We start from the raw sequence: 19,311 nt of genomic DNA, 5'->3' as shown, positions 1-19,311 counted from the left end.
TTCTACTAAATTCAAATCATGGTGGCAGAGGGAGAATGTGAACTTGGACATAGACTCTGCCCCTGAAAATTTTTTTCTTATCATTTTATTTCTTCCTTCCTATCCCTTGATTATGCTAGAATCAAATTTTTAAAAAATCTGATAGAGCCCAATATTACGTATACTTAAAATGTAGTAGATCAAAGTTCCATGGTGATCTGCAGAAACCATTATGGCTTGAGGGATCCCTTGAGGTATTCCGGGAAACACTGAGGGTCAATGCAGGGAAGACTCTTTCTCTGTTCTTCATATATAGCAGCCTTCTTAGAGACAAAAGGTCTAATGGGGGCATCAGGAGAATATTTCCAAGTGAGGAATGCAGGCTCCCATTTCTAGATGCACTGTCATCCTGTGGCTCAGCCAGCTGATTACAGAGAAATTATAATCTGGGACCAGAAGGTCCAGCATCAATCTACCCCTGTCACTGACACTACTTGGTTTTATCTTGAATAGGTTACTTGACCTCTCTGGGGACCTCTTGGAGTTCATTCAGTGAGGCCTATCCTACCTGCCCCAAGGTGGTTGCGACCAACATCCCAAGGTGTGGCTACTGAGAAACAGCTTTGACAGAGGCGACGTCCTCTGGTGGTGGCTCGTGTCACTGGCCTGCAGAGCTAAATATGAATGTCATTCACCCTGCCCCAGCCCATCCATGTCTTACCTGCCCTGTTCAAGGTCCAGCATCAATGCCACCTCCTCCTGGAGGCCTCCCTGATTCCCCAGCTTGCAAAAGACCTCCATCCCCCAAGCCTCACAGCTCTCTCACCATCTTATTTTATATTTCACCCACATCTCCAGACAAAAATCTGTTTCCGGAAAGCAGAATCTGCTTTGTACATCTGCCTTTCATCTGCCTAACACGGAACCTGGTACACCCTAAGTGGAAAATAAATTTCTGCTCAAAGCGAGTTTTGTGTGCCTAAGTGCATGAGGGGGTGGATGGAGATGGGGAAAATGGATCAACAGATAAAGATGAGGATAGACAGAGGGGTCAAGGAAGATCTGAAGAAAGGGAAAGACCAGAGAAAGAGAAGACAAACTGGAGAAAGGGGGAAAGAAAAGACAGAAGGGGACTAATGGATGGAGTGATGGCACATGGACATGGATGGAGGGAGATGGAGGTGTGTGGGCTGGTTGGATAGGTACTTGTGGGACTGTGAGGTTGAGGGAAGGCAGAAAGGAGGGAGCAGGGGAAGGAACATGAATTGTAGATGCAGGAGGATTATGGATCCAAGGAAAGGCATGAGGGATGGCCGGAGGACGGACAGAGCGAACAGACTTGGCTCTAGGCCTAAGTAATATTTACATGGCCACTGATACCTCAAATCTCTTAATCTGCACTTTCTGGAACTCCGTCTTGTTCTCCAGGTCACAGATGACTGCCTCCTGCCTGCTGACAATGGCTCGATCCACGGTGGACTGCTCCAGGTACTCGATCCGCATCTGAGCCACCTGCAGCTGGAGGTGAACCCGAGAGGTCCGTTGGCCACCCGCTGGCCCCAAGTCCACCCAGCATCAAGACATAGGTGGGACTTGGCCCCAGGCCCATTCACACTGCCTCCTTCTTCGTTCATGTTCAAGGCACAAACACAGACAGTTGGTACCCTCACACCAGACCCTGCCCTCATGTCCCAGAGGCTGGAGGTGATGTTTCTGTGTCTTCAGCCTCTGATATAAGACTTTCCATCAGGTGCTTGCTCACCCTCCTTTCCCTGCTGTGCTAAGAGAGCAAAGCCAGTGTGTGAGCAGCAAACTTGGGCATTCCAGGTCGGCACCGAGAGTGGGCTTGGGAGCCAAGCACGTATATCAGAGTCCAAAGTCAGGCTCTGCCATTTTCCAGCAGGAGGCACCTGGGCAGGCCAGTTCCCCTCCTCGAGCTCATTCTTTCATTTCTGTGTGTGTGGGAGGATTGAAGGCAATTAGTACCTGGTATATCATAAGTACCCAGCAGAGGCCTTGTGCTATTATTGTGGTGTTACTGTTGGTGTTACTCATGCCCATGGACATTTGCTCCCGGCCCCGTCACTTCGACAGAACCTCTTAGCAGGCACATGCAATAGTTCTAGAAAAGCTTTGAGAACTGCATGGATAAGAGCAGCCCACTAGCTAATGAGTGAAATTCAGGAGTATTTGAAAGAATCATAGCCTCAAAGAAAGATTTCACAAAGGATGAGGATCCTGTCTCATCCAGACCAACACTTTCTCCTTGGAAACGTTTCTCAGAGAAAGAAAAATCTTGTATTGGATGGCTGATGAGTTTCACTACACAAGACACATCTGGAGGCTGAATTGACATGAGCAAAAGTCAGTGTGTGTGTGTGTGTGTGTGTGTGTGTGTGTGCATGAGAGAGAGAGAAAGAGAGAGAGAGACGGCTGGGATTGTTCTCAGTTCATTTGCACAACTCAAGTTGAGTGAGTGGACGGATGGATGGATGAATGAGTGACAGTTTCCAGGATCCAAACAGGGAGGTTCTCCCCCCCAAGTGAATACTTTCCTTCCTCCCCACCACCAAAGCAGCTCTGAGCTCTGAGCACGTACATGTTCCTGAAGTTTGTGCTTCTCTTTCTTGGCTTCTTCCAGCTGTAGCTGCAGTTCTTGGATCTGCCCAATGTCAGTAGCAGACTAGTGAGACAATAAATAAATAAATAAATAAATAAATAAATAAATAAATAAATAAATATCACCTTGAGACTTTGCTGGGAAACTACTGCTGGAAAGCCCTTCCACCCCATCCCCACATGTCTAAGACTCTCAGAGCCTCCATGACAATAGTTCATTCCTAAAAAATTACTCCTCGCCTCCTCCCCACAACGTTCCTCACAGTGCCTGCTGAGTCACTCCAGTTATATAAGCCCATGGCTTTGGTCAACCACCCAGCACACAGTCTATCACACACTCTTGAGAGCCCAGAAAGAAATGAGCTTGTCATGGCCCCAGGGCCAGATTCTGAGGAGAGAGGACTCCCAAATGTCAGGTGACTGGGATACTGGCCTTGGCCTCTCTGCACCTCAGTATCCCCATCTGTAAAATGGGCTGATAGGCTCTTCTTAGCTCCTCTACCTAAGGTTTGGTCAGAGATTAAATGAGGCAATGGAGACTATAAAGGTCCTCAAAAAGAAGTAGAACCAAACTGTTAAGCGTGATGATCTCCTAGGAGAGGGATTCCAGGGGGCAGGAGGGCCCATCACTTTCTATTTTCCACATGTCTTTACTGTTTAAATTGCTTATAACATACATATGAACATACTGCTTTGAGTAATGGATCAAACAAACAAGTTTCTCTTTGACCCAAAATAATTGTGAGTCACAAGGGCAGAAGATGGCATAGGCTATTTCTGTGATGGCTGTTCTGACGTTGAAGATATAATTGGCTATTTTTGTTATCATTATTCCTCATTTAGTAGAAATCCCCAAAGATTCCATCTGGGGAGGATGCATTTGAAGTCTGGCAGGCACTGTACCATGGATCCCCTCTGGGGCACAACATGGGGAAGACACTCATTACTCCTGGAGGGAGCTGCTCTCTCTTCTTATGCAGATCAGAAACCTACCAGGGATCCCCATCGCTCATCTGTTGGCTCTATCTCAAAGCCTCTGCTGCACCCCAGCCTGCCACCGTGCCTCCCGATGTGTCCTGAGTCCCCGTCTACCCATGTCCACTCCATGTTCCCGGTACAAGCCGACCACAGTTTTCATTCATCCACCAGCTGTTTACCAGGTGCCCTACTCCATGGCAGCCACCTATCTAGGCTCTGGAATACAGAGCTGGACAAGACAGGAGAATCTGGGGGTGGCATCCTGGCTGACCCTTTCTCTCCTGCTCTTGCCCCTGAAAAATTTGACAATGATTCTCATCACACATAAAATAAAATCCAAACTCATCTCAGCCTATGAGCCCCTGTTCTGGCCCTGCTCTGCTGGCCTCATTGAACTCATCTCTTGCCACACTCTTCTTGCTGGCCTCCTTCCAGCCTCTCAAATGCACCATCTTCGGCCCTTTGCACACACTGTTCCTTCTGCCTAGAACATTTTCCACACAACCCTTACTATTCCACCCAACCTAATTAACTCCTGTTCCTCATCCTGATCTCCATCCAAGAGCCACCTCCTTAGGGAGGCCCTCCCTGACCTCCAGCCTCAGTCAAGATCCACAGAAACATGTTCATTTCCTTTCTGGACTCTAAGCTCACTTTGCAAGCACCTCCTGTGTTCTGGGTGATTATGTGAGAAGGCCTGTCCAGCCCATGAAATTACAGGCAAACACAGGGATGGATGTGCTTCTCTCAATATGGTATCCTTGGCATTTCACACAGTACCTCACACATGGTGGGGGCACAGTAAATATTAAGTAAATGAATAGATATATAAACAGATGTATGGAGAGGTAGATGGATAGAGGAATTGGTGGATGAATGGTCGGATGGATGGATGGATGGATGGATGGATGGATGGATGGGTAGGTGAGTGGCTGAATGCGTAGGTGGGTGGATGGGTAGAGGGATAGGTGGAAGGACGGGTGGGTGGACAAAAATGGGGATAGGTGAGTGGGGAGGACAGATGAGCAGATGAATGGTGGATGAATGAATATTTTGATGGGTAAGTAGAAGGGTGTGGGGGTGGGTGGGTGGATGTGTGGACAGATGTAAAAATAAATCAAATTTTTCTCGGTGGAGATGTCTTCCAGGCATGCACACTCATCTGAAGGTGACGCCCTCCTCCATTAGGACCACATGAAATGTCACAGTTCCTATTTATCATTGTGGCATTTAATTCCTCCAAGGTCCTAAGACCAGAGAGGGGCCCAATCACATCCCTTTTTCAACATCCCCCACCTGCCTGGCCCAAGGCCACCAAGCCATCTTCCACTTCCCACTGTTACCTGAGCAATGAGGTCCTTGTGCTTCTGCATGAGGTCATTCAGGTCATCCTGGTCCTCATCGATGCGCTTCAGCAGGTCTGCTCTTTCAAACTGCAGCCGGTACAGCTGCTCATCCACCTGGCGGGAGGCAGGACAATGTGGGGGTAAGACAGAAGGGTGGATAGGAGCAGGACAGCAGAGTCCTCATGAAGAGCAAAGGGAGGGGGGTTCCCCTGTGAGTGTGTTGGATAAGTGACCACATACCTGAAAGGATGGTCATGATGTGTGTGTGTGTGTGTGTGTGTGTGTGTGTGTGTGTGTGTGTCGGGGCACCCATGTGGCTATGTGAATGCAGCGTGTGTGTATGTGAATGGATATATGTCTGTATAAGCCCCTGTGGCCTTACATTTTATGTTCATTTTATTTTTTTAAGATTTTATTTATTCATGAGAGACACAGAGAGAGAGGCAGAGACATAGACAGAGGGAGAAACAGGCTCCCTGTGGGGAACCCGATGCAGGACTCAATCCCGGGGTCCCGGGACCACCACCTGAACCAAATGCATATGCTCAACCACTGAGCCACCCAAATGCCTCTTTATGTTCATTTTAAATGTCCCTAGGACACACATATGAGTACAAATCCCTGGAATCTCCCTAAGAACTGGGACTTTGTTCTGCTCGGGGATATACCCCCAGTACTAGGCCTGCATACAGCAGGTGCTCAGTAAACAGGTATTGGGTGGGTAGACAAAATTGGATGCATGTTTTACCTATGAGGGCATTTGTGTGTCTGGTGATTTTGTAGGTGAGTGTGCACATTCGTGTGTGTGTGTAAATGTTTGTGGGCAAGTTCTCCTTAATCTGGTGCCCATAAAATCTGGAATAAAAGGTCCAAGAGGGATCTTGAGACAAACTTTTGTCTATATATCTGTGGCTATACCTAAACTTTAGGATTTTGCATGCCGAGTAAAAATTGAAGTCAACCTTGTATACAGACAGATGACTTAGAAACGCACACCCAATATTCACCAGTTGTATTAGATTCATGCTATATGTTCATTTCCCCCCATTCGGTGGCAAGCACATAGTAGGTTCATAATAGATGGTTGGGTTCCTTATAGGAGTGAGCCTAAGTGGGCCCACGAGGTACACCTTTGTCTCCACTCTTAAGATTGGACATACACTAACCCAGTTATAATGACCAAGTCCCCTGTAATGGTGGTGAGCACACAGTAGGACCACAGCAGGTGCCTGGGGACCCCTTACAGTTGTGAGCATACTGTGGACACACTGTAGACATTTTCGTTCCCACTTAGGGTACTGAGCAAACATTAGGCTCATACTGAATGCATCCCTACAGTGCTGAGCACACATTAGTTCTACAACAGGTTCCCTTGTCTACCTTTGCAGAGATAAGCACACAGCTGACCCTTATAGATGCCCTTATACCTTTATAATGCTCAGCTCACAGTAGAATGTTTTTACTCTCAGAGGGTTGACCCAGTAAGAACCCAATGAGTGCCTCTTGTCCCTCTTATAGTGCTGAGCACTTGGTGTGCCCATGCTAGCCCCCAGAGCCCTGCGCTGGCCTGGGTTCCCACAGATTCCAAGACAGGACAGGTACCAGGCTCTTATTCCGGGTCATGTTCTCCAGCTCGCTATGCATACTCTCCAGGTCTGCTGCCAGTGCCTTCTGGGTCTTCAGAGCATCCTCACACTTGGCTTCACTCTGCTCCAGCTGCACCAGGCAGGAGGATGGGAGGAGGAGAGAAGAGGAGAGGAGGGGAGGGGAGGGGAGAGAAGGGGAAGGGAACGGAAAGGAAGGGAAGGGAAGGGAAGGGAAGGGGAGAAGGGAAGGGAATGGGAGAAGGGAAGGGAATGGGAGAAGAGAAGGGAAGAGGAGAAGGGAAGGGAAGGGAAGGGAAGGGAAGGGAAGGGAAGGGAAGGGAAGGGAATGGGAGAAGGGAAGGGAATGGGAGAAGGGAAGGGAAGAGGAGAAGGGAAGGGAAGGGAAGGGAAGGGAAGGGAAGGGAAGGGGAGAAGGGAAGAGAAGGGAAGGGAAGAGGAGAAGGGAAGGGAAGGGAAGGGAAGAGGAGAAGGGAAGGGAAGGGAAGGGAGGGGAGGGGAGGGAGGGGAGGGGAGAGGAGAGGAAGGGAGGGAGGGGAGGGGAGGGGAGGGGAAGGGAAGAAGAGAAGAGCAGAGCCTCGTGATGTTGCCTCCTTGATGTGCTTCCCCTCTGGCCCAGCCCTTCTCTGGCGGCAGAATAATTTACAGACTATCCTCATGCCTTCAAAACCATCCATCAGCCCACAAGGAGGGGAAGGGAATGTGTTTCCATCTGAGGTGGCCAGGGTCTGAGCTACTCAAAATTTAACAGGCACTGTCCCATGAAATACGGCTAGTCCGTGTCAGTGCCAGGAGCTCGTCCCCAGCTATGTTCAGCAGATATTTGCTGACACCCACTCAGAGCATGCAGGGAACCATCAACCTGGCCCCTGCCCCATGATGCTGGGGGGTGGGGTGGGGTGGGGGTGGAGGATTTGGGCAGGCAGGCAGAGACAGCCTCCCTGAGGAGCACAGGAAGGAAGGTGTGGAGATACTGGGAATACAGGATGAGGTCAGGGAAGGCTTCCTGGAGGAGGTGCTCAAAAGTCAGTGGGAACTTGCCAAGTAAACATTTCTTTATTTGTTATTTGTTTTTTTAAAAAATATTATATTTATTTATTTGAGAAATAGCAGAGGACAGCATGAGCTGGGGGAGGGGCAGGGGAAGAGAGAAGGACACTCAAACTCCCTGCTGAGTGGGATTGATCTCAGGACCCTGAGATCATGATCTGAGCCAAAGCCAGATGCTTAATGGACTGAGCCACCCGGACGCTCCCAAGGAGACATTTCTTAAAATGAGGTTTCAGACTTGTAAACTCCCTTGTAAAATATTTGCCATGTGAGCATTTTCCTGGGTTCTTAAAGACTAGGAGCCACTGACCTGAACAAAGTTTCTCTTTGTCACTCTTCTTTCTCATTCATTCACCCATCTGCACACATCTTAGCAACGGGGGGCTATCAAGTAGGTACAAGGACCTACATGGACCCAGAAAACAGACATTCCCTGCTGGAGAAAACCGGGGCACAAACCCTAAGTCCATTCTGCAATTGGCAGTTTCCCCTTGATTTCCAAATCTTAGAATCTCTGAGCAGAAAACAGTCTCAGAAATCGCCTATGGAAAATGCTCGGAGCTCAGAGAGGGACAGTGGAAGTCACACAGCTGCAAGGAGTGAAGACAGCCGCTTGTATTGTCCATACTAGCAGACTTTTTCACTGCCAGGCCACTGTCCCTCCAAAATAGTTAATAATATTAAAATTGGTGCTCAAATACAGAAAAAAAATTTCTGCACACAATTTCTGGTCCCTGAGGCCACCAAGTTAGTGAGGGGGCCCCATTGATCTATAAAAGGACAACAATTGAGCCAAGGTGGATGCCGCCCCAGGCAACTGGCCAAGGTGGGGACACTCTGTGGGCAGAGCCCACCTTGGGATCATTTTCATCTCCTTCCAAACTGGGCAGAGAATGTCATCCTCAGAGTATCAACAGCTCAGCCCAGATGTTAGAATAATAATAATAACAACAACAACAACAACAACAACAACAAAAGAGAGTGGAGAGAATGGAGGTCACCACCGACTCCAGGATCTTCGGTCAAGTGCCGTGGGGAATGTTCTGATGTTCTGCTGCCATTTTGTCCTGTAATCCGTCGTCTTCCATCTGTGAGGTGCATACCGCTGAAGTCCCATTATACAGATGGGGAAATTAAGGCCCTAACCTCCTCCCACAGCTTTCTCACACTGGTGCCTGGAGTTCCAGCCCCACCTCCCTTGCCAGCAGCCACAGCCACAACCCCCTGCCACCCACCCCTGCCGATTTTCCAAGACCCAAGAACAATGTATTCCTGCTGGGGGTTTGGCACAGGGTGGCCCATTTCCCTCTCTGTGGGGGCTGAGATACACAGAGAGTGACATGGAGCAAGGAGAGGTATCGGCATTGGTAGAGCATCCCGAAAAGGGCAAATGAGACATCAGGCACAGTCTTGTCTTCCCGCAGGCGACCCCCAAGGCCTCTAGCAAGGCAGGGAGGAGGCAAAGAGGGCTGTCTGTGGGCAGGCTGGCAGGGCAAAGCCAGCTCTCAGTTCCCACAGAAGTCAGAGGCCTCACTAAGGAGGGGTATTGAAGCTAAGACCTGAAAGATGCAAGGAGACAGCCGTGCACAGATTGAGGGGGAAGAAAGAGTCCCCTGAGTGGAGGCAGTAGCTGGTGCAAAGGTCCTGAGACAGGATAAGAACACGAGTGAAAGTCATGCTGAGGGACAGAAAGGCAGCCACTGTGACTGAACAGGTAGCTCTACAGGGAAGGGGAGGGGAGAGGATGCTGAAGAAGTGGGTGGGTTGGGGAGCACGTTGGTGGGGCTAGTGACCCAAATGCAAAGTGCTGGTTCATTTTCAATCTGCAGAGAAACCACTAAGGAGGAAGAGGAGGAGGAGGAGGAAGAGGCAGGTAGCATGATCTACCCCCTGGCTGCTATGGGGAGGATAGGCTTTGGTGGACAGGGCTGGAAACAGGGCAGCCAGTGAGGACACACCATGATGTGTGCAAAGAAGAGAAGGTCTGGGCAGGCAGGAGCAGGTGGGCCGTCAGGGGAGGTGACGTCAGCGCTCTCTGACAGTGGAAAGGAGGCATCACACAGGGCCCCGCTGCCAGGCCAAGCTGCTCGGCCTGGGGCCAAGAGACAAGCGAGAGCCACTCTTGGTGACTGAACAGCACAGCACCAAATACGAGGACAGCACTTCCCATCTGCTGAGCTCCTCCTCGGGCTGAGGGTTTTGGCAGCATGATGCCCTGGTCCTCAGAGCCTCCCCAGAGAGAGGAGGCTCTGTTTGTGTCTCCACTTTATAGGCGAAATGATGCATGATTAAGAAATGCTCTTCTTTTCCCCAAGCTGAGCAAGCAGAGAGGGGAATAATTTGTCCCCGGGCAGAGACGGACATGGCTATCGATGTGATTCTTACCTCCTTCTGGGTTAGGGATAGGATTATCTTGGCCCTGATGATTTGGGCATTAATGGTTGCACCTGCTACTGTTGTTTGGGGACTATTTCCAGGGCACTGTGCTTTCTCCGTCTTGCTTCATAAAAGCCCCACAAGACCTCTTAGGAGCAGGGCACCACCGTTAGGACCAGTTGATATATGAGGACACCGGGGCTAGCAGAGGGGAAAGGACTTGCCCATGGTCACACAGCCAGTCAGTGGAGAAGCCTGGCTGGTCCAACTCCAGAGTCCAACCTCTTAACTGCTGGTCTCCACTGTCCCTCATGGAAAACCACCCTCTGGAAGGTCTGGACCACATGGGGAGGATGGGTTGAAATAAAAAAGAAAGCCCTGTTGCAGAGTGAATGGTTAGCTCAGCAGCAGTGCCATGAGGTGCTGGAGACCAGGTCTGGGGGCTCTAGAATATGGGCAATCAGAGACAATGGACAGAACTCGGAAGTTGAATCAATGTGGTGGCACCAAGGAAACACACATCATCCCCGGAGCCTCTTGGAGATAAACAAGTTCATCCCCGAGGGACAAGAGAAGAAACCAAAGCTTACTCGCACTTGCTAAGTGCCAAGTCCCACCAGTGTGGGGGCCAGAGCTTGGGCACAGAACCAGAGCTGGGGGATCGGCCTCTCTCAGCTGGTCACTTAACCTCGTGTCTCAGTATCCTCGCCTGTAAAATGGGGAGAGTCACACCATAGGGTCTATGTGAACCCTCGTAGTGAGTGAGTGAAATCAGGGCAGCACCTGCTACTGAGAAAACCCTAGAAAAGTAATGGTGGTTGTTACTGCTATTTGTCCCTTTCTTTCCCTGATCAGCCTAAGAAATAGGGGATTTCAACCCCACTTTAGGGGTCAAGAGAATGAAAGAAATGGCAGCTGAATGAGCCGTCAAGTTCCCCTCACTGGGATGAGGCAGGGCCTGGGCTCCCAACGTTTCAGGAACAGTATCAGGCTTCCTGGCAGACTGGGTGGGAAGAGAGAGGGTACCAACCCTGGAGGCACCCAAGCCAGTAGGATCAGAATGAGCAAGACCAGAAACAGCCTCCCTCGCCCAGCCCGAGTTCTCCGCTGGGCAGGCTCCAGGCTGCTGCCGACAAGCCATCTAAATGCTGAGCTTTAAAAATTTCAATTTATTATACTTTAGGGAGCGGGAAGAAATACAGGGCCATCTCAGGCTGATTTTCCATTATGGATGACCCGCTGTAAGAATAACTCACCGCATGTTATTTCCATATGGGGGCTGTTTGAGTGACATTTTTATGAAGTCGGGTGGCAAGTCATGTTGGGGCTGAGATCAGACCCTTCAGGGCAGTGACACTGCCCACCGCCTCTTTGCAAACGCCTTCCCTTCCCGGGAGGTGCTCCAGGAGGGGCAGTCAAGAGAGCAGAAAGGAACTGGGCCACTGGGCAGGACTCCCTTTGGGAAGGGCTATTGGGGTCCACCCTCCGGTCCTCGCAGCCAGTGTGGCAAAGAGGATCCCAGGGGGAGCAGATCTCACATCTTTTGGCTCGAAGTTCACCATCCACGTGCACGGATGAGCCCTTGAGGGTTCCCTGTCAGACCTCCAAGATACAAGTTGGGGAGTGTTAGGAGAATGAAGTCCCTGGTGATTTCCATCCATTTCCAGACCTGGCATGGTGCTGAAGATAGAGAGGTCAAGTGACTTCCTGAAGGTCTCACAAGTACAAGGGCGGCAGGCCTGGGATATGACTCCAACTCTAAGCCATTACACTGCATTCCCTCTATAACAGTAGCACTCACGACAGATGCTTAATGGGGAAATTTTGTGATGTGTCTGCACAACATCCACTCTCCCTTCTTTGGATAGGAGCACCCCATCTTCTCTGCAAAAAAAAAAAGTGCATCCTCCAAATGTCCATGTGCTTTTGATGGAGCTGACCCCCTCCCCAGAGCTATCAAGTTCTAAGAAGGGAATGCAACTCAGCCTAGCCAATCAGAGCATCACTTCCTGTTGGCCAGAGGGCTTAGTTGTGGGATAATAGCACGGCTGACACCAGGATTTTTGCTGGGACTGTGGAAGCGAAGTTCTTTTTTTGTGATGCAGAATGTAAGCTTGGAGTGTTTGGTGGCCCTCTTCCTAGCAAGAAAGAAAATACTTCCTAGAATAGAAGGTGACATTGAAGGTGCAAAGGCAAGAAACACATTCTTGATGATGTGGTTGGAGCACCTAGATCCAGGCAAGCCTGAAGGCAGCTTTCGCCTCAGAACTTTTCAGATATTTTGGCCAATAACTTCACTTGTCCTGCTTGAGCCAATTGGAGCTGTGTGGCTGGGCACCAGATACAGATGAGTGAACAGGTTAGAGGAGAAGTACGTGCACAGTGTCAGCCACAGAGTAAACCCATGAAACCACTGGTGATAGTGTTCATTGATCCTATCCTGCCAAAAATATTGGATCAAAGTAGCTCTGTCCAAAACCCTGTGATAGAATAGCGATCATTCATTCTTTATCTATGCTGTGTATGGATCCCTCCCTATAAGGGGATAAGTATTGCCCCTTCCAGATCGCTCAGTGGGGAAATGAGGAGGGAATGCGAGTTCTCCCACATTGACTATATGAGGCACCATTGGGGCCACTTGGTGTTCATTATCACTATGGCCCACAGCAGCCCTGCACAGCGGGAATCGGCCCACACCCTGTTACAAAGGAGGAAAGTGTACCCCCAGCAGGGGAAGGGACTTGCACAGGGTCAGATTCAAGTCAATGGGACTCTGAGCCTAAGCTCTCCCTGGGCCACCACCCAGCCTACTCTGCACACAAGTCTTTCCCTCCTGTTGAGTTCATCCTCTGCGTTCTCTCTGCAACATCCCCCCCCCCTCCTTTCATTCCCCAGGAGGGCAATTGAGATTCCCATCACATATACATCAACTACAACCCGATGAATAGCATTACTTTCCTATGCAAAGCCATCTGCCTGCTTTAAATACCTGGCGAAAATGTTTGCTTTGGACTTATTAAGCTACTAGATGAGTGGGCTAGGCATATGGAATGAGGCAGGGAGAGGGGGAAATGCTGATATTTCAGTGGAGCAGTTAGAACCTGGATTTCTGGGTTCGGCTGAACAACCCGGAGGATTTAAGGATCCTGTATTGCAAATGCCACGGGGAAGCGTTCTAAGAAACGGTGTCATTGGCGGGCTAATCTCAACACATTCCAGGCCTTGACATCCTATCAGAGCACTCAGAAGAATTAACCTTCAGTAGGAAGGCTTTCCCTGAAGGGAATTACCAGCATCTCAAACTACAGACGGCCTTGATATCGAACAAATTTATTAAATGCAAACATATTAAAAATGTCAGGCCAGGTCCACCAATGGTCTATCTGGCTCAGAAATCTGATGACAGTGGCCCCAAGGGGAAATTCCTAAGACCATCTGGCAGTTACTCTCTGTGTCCTTGATCAAACCATTTGAGCATATATTAGACAGTCCATCATTTTCCTTACATTGTGCTAGAGGATCATTATTTATTGATGCATTGAAATGCTTTCTGAGTATTTACCATTTCCATCTTCTTCAGAGTAAAAATAATCATTATTAGTAGTGGCATTTTCATAACTACTCTCTGAATGCTTACCACGAATTTGTTATTTGCAAAATGTAACAACTCTGTGCAGTAGGTACTTTCATCACCATTTTATAGATGAAGAAATTGAGGCTCAGAGAGGTTAGTTAACTTGTCAAGATCACATAGCTTCTAAGGGGTGAATGGGGCTAGGACCTGGACTGAATTTTAAGCCCACAGCTTTCTCTTGTAAGAGCCCTGTGGCTTGTGCCTCCCAGCTGCTGGGTATAAAAAAAAAAAACAACAACCTTCTTTTACTTGTTTTTTTTTTTTTTAAAGATTTTATTTATTTATTTATTCATGAGAGACACAGAGAGAGAGAGAGAGAGAGAGGCAGAGACACAGGCAGAGGGAGAAGCAGGCTCCATGCAGGGAACCCCATGTGGGACTCGATCCCGGATCTCCAAGGATCACACCCCGGGCTGCAAGCGGCACTAAACCACTGCGCCACCCAGGCTGCCCCCTTTTACTTGTTTTAAGTCTATTTCTTTGAGGGTTTAAGGGTCCTTCTTCAGTGACAGAGGACAACTACATTTCGTAATGCACCTAATTGTCTAATTGCTAGACTGTACACCTGAAACTATTATATGGATGTATATACTAACATAATATACTAATATTGTATGTCCACTATACTTCAATAAAAATAATATATTTTTTAAAGGAGTCCTTCCTAATTTTGTGTCATAGGCTCTCAGGACTGCTTAGGTACTACATGATTGAATAGGCTTCAAGACTTTCCTTCCTGACTTCACCTCTGGCGGCAGTGGATTTGGAATATACTGGTGTTCTCCAAAGAGAGAAAGAAAAAGAAAAAGAAGAAGAAGAAGAAGAAGAAGAAGAAGAAGAAGAAGAAGAAGAAGAAGAAGGAAGAAGAAAAAGAAACCTTGGACAGGCAGGATAAAATACACATAAAACACACTCTCTGCTTCTGTCCTATCACACCCCCATTTATATCATATTTCCAACACCCACTGCTCCAGCACCCTATTGCTCCCCTAAATAGTGCAGTATCTGAGTGCTTCCCTGTCTGTCTTCTCACTAGACAGTGGTTGCCTAGAGGCCACCTGAGTCTTGCTGCCCTCTGGGTCCCCACATGGTAGGGGTCCCCCACACACACTCACAGAAGGAGCCAGGGGAAGGAGTCAGTTCAGTGCATTCCTAACCTGTCCTGGGCAGCAGGGTCACCTGAGTCTGTAGCCCATACTGCCTGAGCTAGCCCCGAACACCCCCTTGGGAAGCCATCCCAACCTCCTCCTGAGCACGAGTCTCTGACCCAGACACTGGCCAATGTCCACACAGCCAGTTCCCCAGGGGCAGGCCGGGTGGACAAGACCCTCTCCTGCAGGAGGAAATGACCTGGCTAGGGAGAGTGACCACAGGCTTGTTCAGCAAACCTGGATCTCAAGTCCAGCCTGAGCCCCCAGTAGGGAGGTAAGCTTCCTGCTGTCCTGTGCCACCATACTCACCAGAATATGTGGCTAACCAGAACACTCCCTGCCTGGCCAAGTGATTTTAAATTTGGATTCCAAGGTATCTGATGAAGACTGACCAGTTGGGTTGTTCATAAAATGGCAAAGTCAGAATATTGCAATGTATATTATCTACTATCTCCAAAGCGGGAGAAAGTATTTGCAAGGTACATAACTAGCAAAGAGCTTACATCCAGAATATCCTACAAATCACCTAAGAAAAATAGCCAACGGTTTGAAAATGAACATACGGCTTCAATGGGCAGAAGTAGCTAACCAAATGGTCCATCTACTTTTTTTTTAAGGATTTCATTTATTCATGAGAGACACAGAGAGAGAGAGAGAGGCAGAGACATCAGCAGAGGGAGAAGCAGGAATCCCACAGGGAAGGAGCCTGATGCGGGACTCTATCCCAGGACCCTAAGATCATGACTCAAGCTAAAGGCAGATGCTCAACCACTAAGCCACCCAGGTGCCCCGGGCATCTACTTTAAAAAGGTGACTTGGTTCATTCCTAGTCAGGGAAATGCAAAACGGGACCACAAGACACCTCCCCCCTCAGGATGGCTAAGATGTGAATAACTAACAAAACCAGGTGCTGAGCAGGATGGGAGCCTGGAGTAAACTATGTTTACAAGATACTTGACAGAACCATTTGGCTACATCTACCACAGTTAAGGAAACAGGTGTACTGTGATCCAGAAGTACTACACTTCTAGGTCTACACCCAACAGAGATGCATACACTGCACCTCCTTCCCAGATAAAATAACATGGGAACAAATGTTCCCAGTCGCCGTGTACCTAACCACCAAAATCTAGATGCAACCTATGTGTCTACCAACAGCAAAATGGCTAGCTCATGATATAGTCTCAGAAATAGCAAGGAGAATGAACCAACTACTACATACGATAATATCAGTAAGTCTTGTCTGCATACATGGAGAGAAAAAAATAAAAGCAAGAACACGTAGATGGTAAGAATTCATTCAAGGAGCAACATGAGCAGATAATTGAGAAAAGGTGCTCAAGCTAACATCTGGTTCATCACCTTCTCCCCTAAACCTGTGGGCACCTGCCTTGATCTTCCACACAATTACTCCACGTTGGCAATGTTGGCCCTACGACAGGAAGCTCCCCTCACCCCATTTGCCCGAGACTTCCCTGGTTTGAGAATCAGAGATCCCTCGTCCAGAGAACATCCTCAGGCCTGCCCAGAATCCAAAGGCTCTGGAATTACAGAGATGGAGACTCAAATTCCAGTTCCTCCAAATGGAAGAGCAAACACAACTGGCCTGAACCCTCCCCAAAAGCCAGCATCATAAAACAAAGAGGAAAGACAGACTGAGGATCTTTGGCATCATGAACACTGAATGCAAGCACTTCTGCATTCTGGGTTGGATCCCTCCTGAACATGGAGAAAAATCTCTACGAAGAACGTTAACGGGGTGATAGGCAAAATCTGTGTCATGGAAAGATAAGATCGAGGGGTTGGCAAACTTTTTCAAGGATCAGAGAGTAAATATGTTTGGCTTTGCAGGCCAGGGAAGAAACGGAAGGAGATACATATAGGTAGGTACTGTACTTACCTAACCACATTAAAATGTAGCCTCTTGGGGTGCCTGGGTGGCCTAGTCAGTTAAGCATTTTCCTTGGGTTCAGGTTGTGGCTTTGGGGTCCCCGGGATGGAGCCCTGCCATCTGCCTTCCTGTTCAGTGGGAGGTCTGCTTCTCCCTCTGCCCCTCCCCCCGGCTCATGCTCTCTCTTGAATAAATAAATAAAATCCTTAAGAAAGATAAGACATAGCCATTTAAAAACATGAAAACCATGCTTAGCTCTCAGGCTGTGATAAAAAACAAAAACAGACCACCACAACAAGAAACAGGCAATTGGATTTGAGCCGGATTTGGCCCGTGGGCCATAGTTCATTGACCCCCGGATCAGAAAACAACATATTATCAATGTGAAGTTTCCCTCTTTTGATTAGAGCAAAAGGTCATCATGTTTGTGACTCTTTCCCCAATAACTCGGGAAACAGTTATCTGGAGAGAGAATGATAAAGCAAAAGTAGTAAAAATGTTACAAATTGATGAATCTAAGGGAAGGATAAACAGGGATCATCTCTGCTATTCTTGCCACTTTGAGATTCTTTCAAAATATGTTATTTAAAAAAAATACAGTTCCTCCCGAATTCTGTACTTTGGACAAGTGTCCTAATGCTGAGCTTCCTCCAGCATAAAAGGAGCATAATACAGGGACGCCTGGGTGGCTCAGTGGTTGAGCATCTGCCTTTGGCTCAGGTTGTGATCCCGGGCTCCTGGGATCGAGTCCCACATCAGGTCCCTGCATGGAGCCTGCTTCTCCCTCTGCCTGTGTCTCTGCCTCTCTCTGTGTCTCTCATGGACAAATAAAAATAAATAAAATCTTAAAAAAAAAGCGGGGGGGAGGGGAGCATAATACTGGCTGCTTTCCAGGGGGAGTCAGGGCCCATTCCGCGAGTTCTTACTCATCCGCAGAACACCTGCTGCCTGCAGATCCACCTCTACACTCTGGCCCCAAACAGAAACAGGCGTGCTCACATGGTGTTCACTGCATTCACATAGGTTCAGGGGCTCAGATTAAGTCATGGCATCTAAGTGCCTGGCCCCATGCCTGGTGGCCACTTGCCATCAACATAATCATTGTTAAGATGGCTATGATTACCCTGATGGCTGGCTGGCTGCTCTGGGGGCCCAGCCCTCCACAGTGCTCGAGGGGGACAGGTCCTTTTGGGGAGATGTATAGATATCACTCTCTGCCTATGATGAAACCAGCCTTCCCCCACTTCATTTATAATAGCATCGGAAGTGTCAATATTTGTGGGGTGAACAGGCCTGCGATAACCATGTTCTCACCCAATTACAACTCGGTTTTTATCTCCTCTGACAGGAGGTTATGTTAATATTGAATCAATTCACTCCAACATCATCTTTAAAGAGGAAAAAAAAAAGTCTTTTCAAATAAAATACCCAGGCCACCTGTCCTGTGGTTCTTGGCCGAGGAGAAGCATTCCAAAGGTGCTCACTCACGCAAAAGACTCCCATCAGAGTCATCTTCCCAGGGCGTATTATTATTTTCAATGTCTCATGGAAGCATGGGTGACACGTGGTGACAAACGTCCTGACTAAAGGCACTGGGGAGGAGTCAAGGGCTATCAAGTCTTGGGCACACTGGTGGGGGGACCTCAGGCTGTTGCCCAACCCTGGCTGGGAGTTCATCATGTGGAAGATACCCCAGGCCCAGTGGGCCCTCCTGAAGGAACACTGAAATTGAGCCCGGATCCCACCCCCTTTCCTCCCATGGAAAGGTCCTACAGGGGTATTTGGGAGCTTTCCAAAGGGACTCGAGGGCCCAGAGGTGGCAGAGAGCCAAGAGGAGACACATTCATGGTCTTGGGGTAGCACATACTAAACTCCCAGGAGTTGAAGGCTGTGGGTTCAACTCTCACCTTCATCTCTTCATACCTCCATGACTTTGGAACAGTCTCCTGGTATTTTTACTTAGGTCCCTGCCTTTAAGGTGGTAGAAGGTAAACGGGGAACACAGGCAAGCAAAGGTAGTAATTGCGAGAGACCGATGTACTCTTCTAAATGTAAACCCAGGAGACAGTGAAGGTAGAGAGGTGGGCCCTCACCCAGCCTGTGGGAGTCAGAGACGGCTCTCAGAGATGATGCCCTAACCCCAGCTCAGGAGAGAACTAGATGTTCAGCAGGAGAAGAGGTTTCAGTGGGGAGAAGCAAGAAGACATAGCTTGGGCAAAGGTGGGAAGGTGGGACAGGTGTAAGGGACCCCAAGCTGTCCCTTAGCTGCCGGTCAGAAGTGTCAGGAGCACAGGAGCCAGACTGCACCCGTCAAGGTCGTGTCAAGGAACTTGCACCATACCGTATTCTGAGGGCAGTGGGAAGCCACTGAAGGCTCTTGAGCATAAAGAGCCAAGATTGCACATAAATTTTAAAATTCTCTCTCCAGGGGCGCCTGGGTGGCTCGGTCCATTGGGTGTCTAACTCTTAATGTTGGTTCAGATCATGATCTCGGGGTTTGTGGGATCGAGCCCCGCATCAGGCACCACACTGGGTGTGGAGCCTGCTTGGGACTGTCTGTCTCTCTATTCCTCTGCCCACCCCCCAAATTCTCTCTCCAAAGATCAGCTGGGAGTAAGATGGTTTGGACAAGGCCAGAGGCCAGAGACGTGAGAGAACCCCAAATGAGAGCTACGAGTGGTGG

The 19,311-nt window shown here is 48.8% G+C and overlaps 1 protein-coding gene across 1 annotated transcript in view; it reads right to left on the bottom strand.

The window, feature by feature from the left end:
• The window catches only part of MYO18B (myosin XVIIIB), a gene marked incomplete at its 5' end in the record, with an annotated part of 242,336 nt that overhangs the window by 74,801 nt on the left and 148,224 nt on the right, over positions 1–19,311 (bottom strand). Inside the window, 4 exons of the mRNA XM_072801883.1 lie at positions 1,360–1,497; positions 2,579–2,662; positions 4,920–5,036; positions 6,525–6,638. Of these exons, the coding sequence (XP_072657984.1) occupies positions 1,360–1,497; positions 2,579–2,662; positions 4,920–5,036; positions 6,525–6,638 (453 nt within the window). The remainder of the gene's footprint in view (positions 1–1,359; positions 1,498–2,578; positions 2,663–4,919; positions 5,037–6,524; positions 6,639–19,311) is intronic.

The sequence above is a fragment of the Canis lupus genome, chromosome 27, assembly GCF_048164855.1.
Source record: "Canis lupus baileyi chromosome 27, mCanLup2.hap1, whole genome shotgun sequence".
In the NCBI taxonomy this organism is placed as follows: domain Eukaryota; kingdom Metazoa; phylum Chordata; class Mammalia; order Carnivora; family Canidae; genus Canis; species Canis lupus.
Note: the sequence above shows the minus strand (reverse complement) of the source record. Positions and strands in the feature narration are given on the sequence as shown.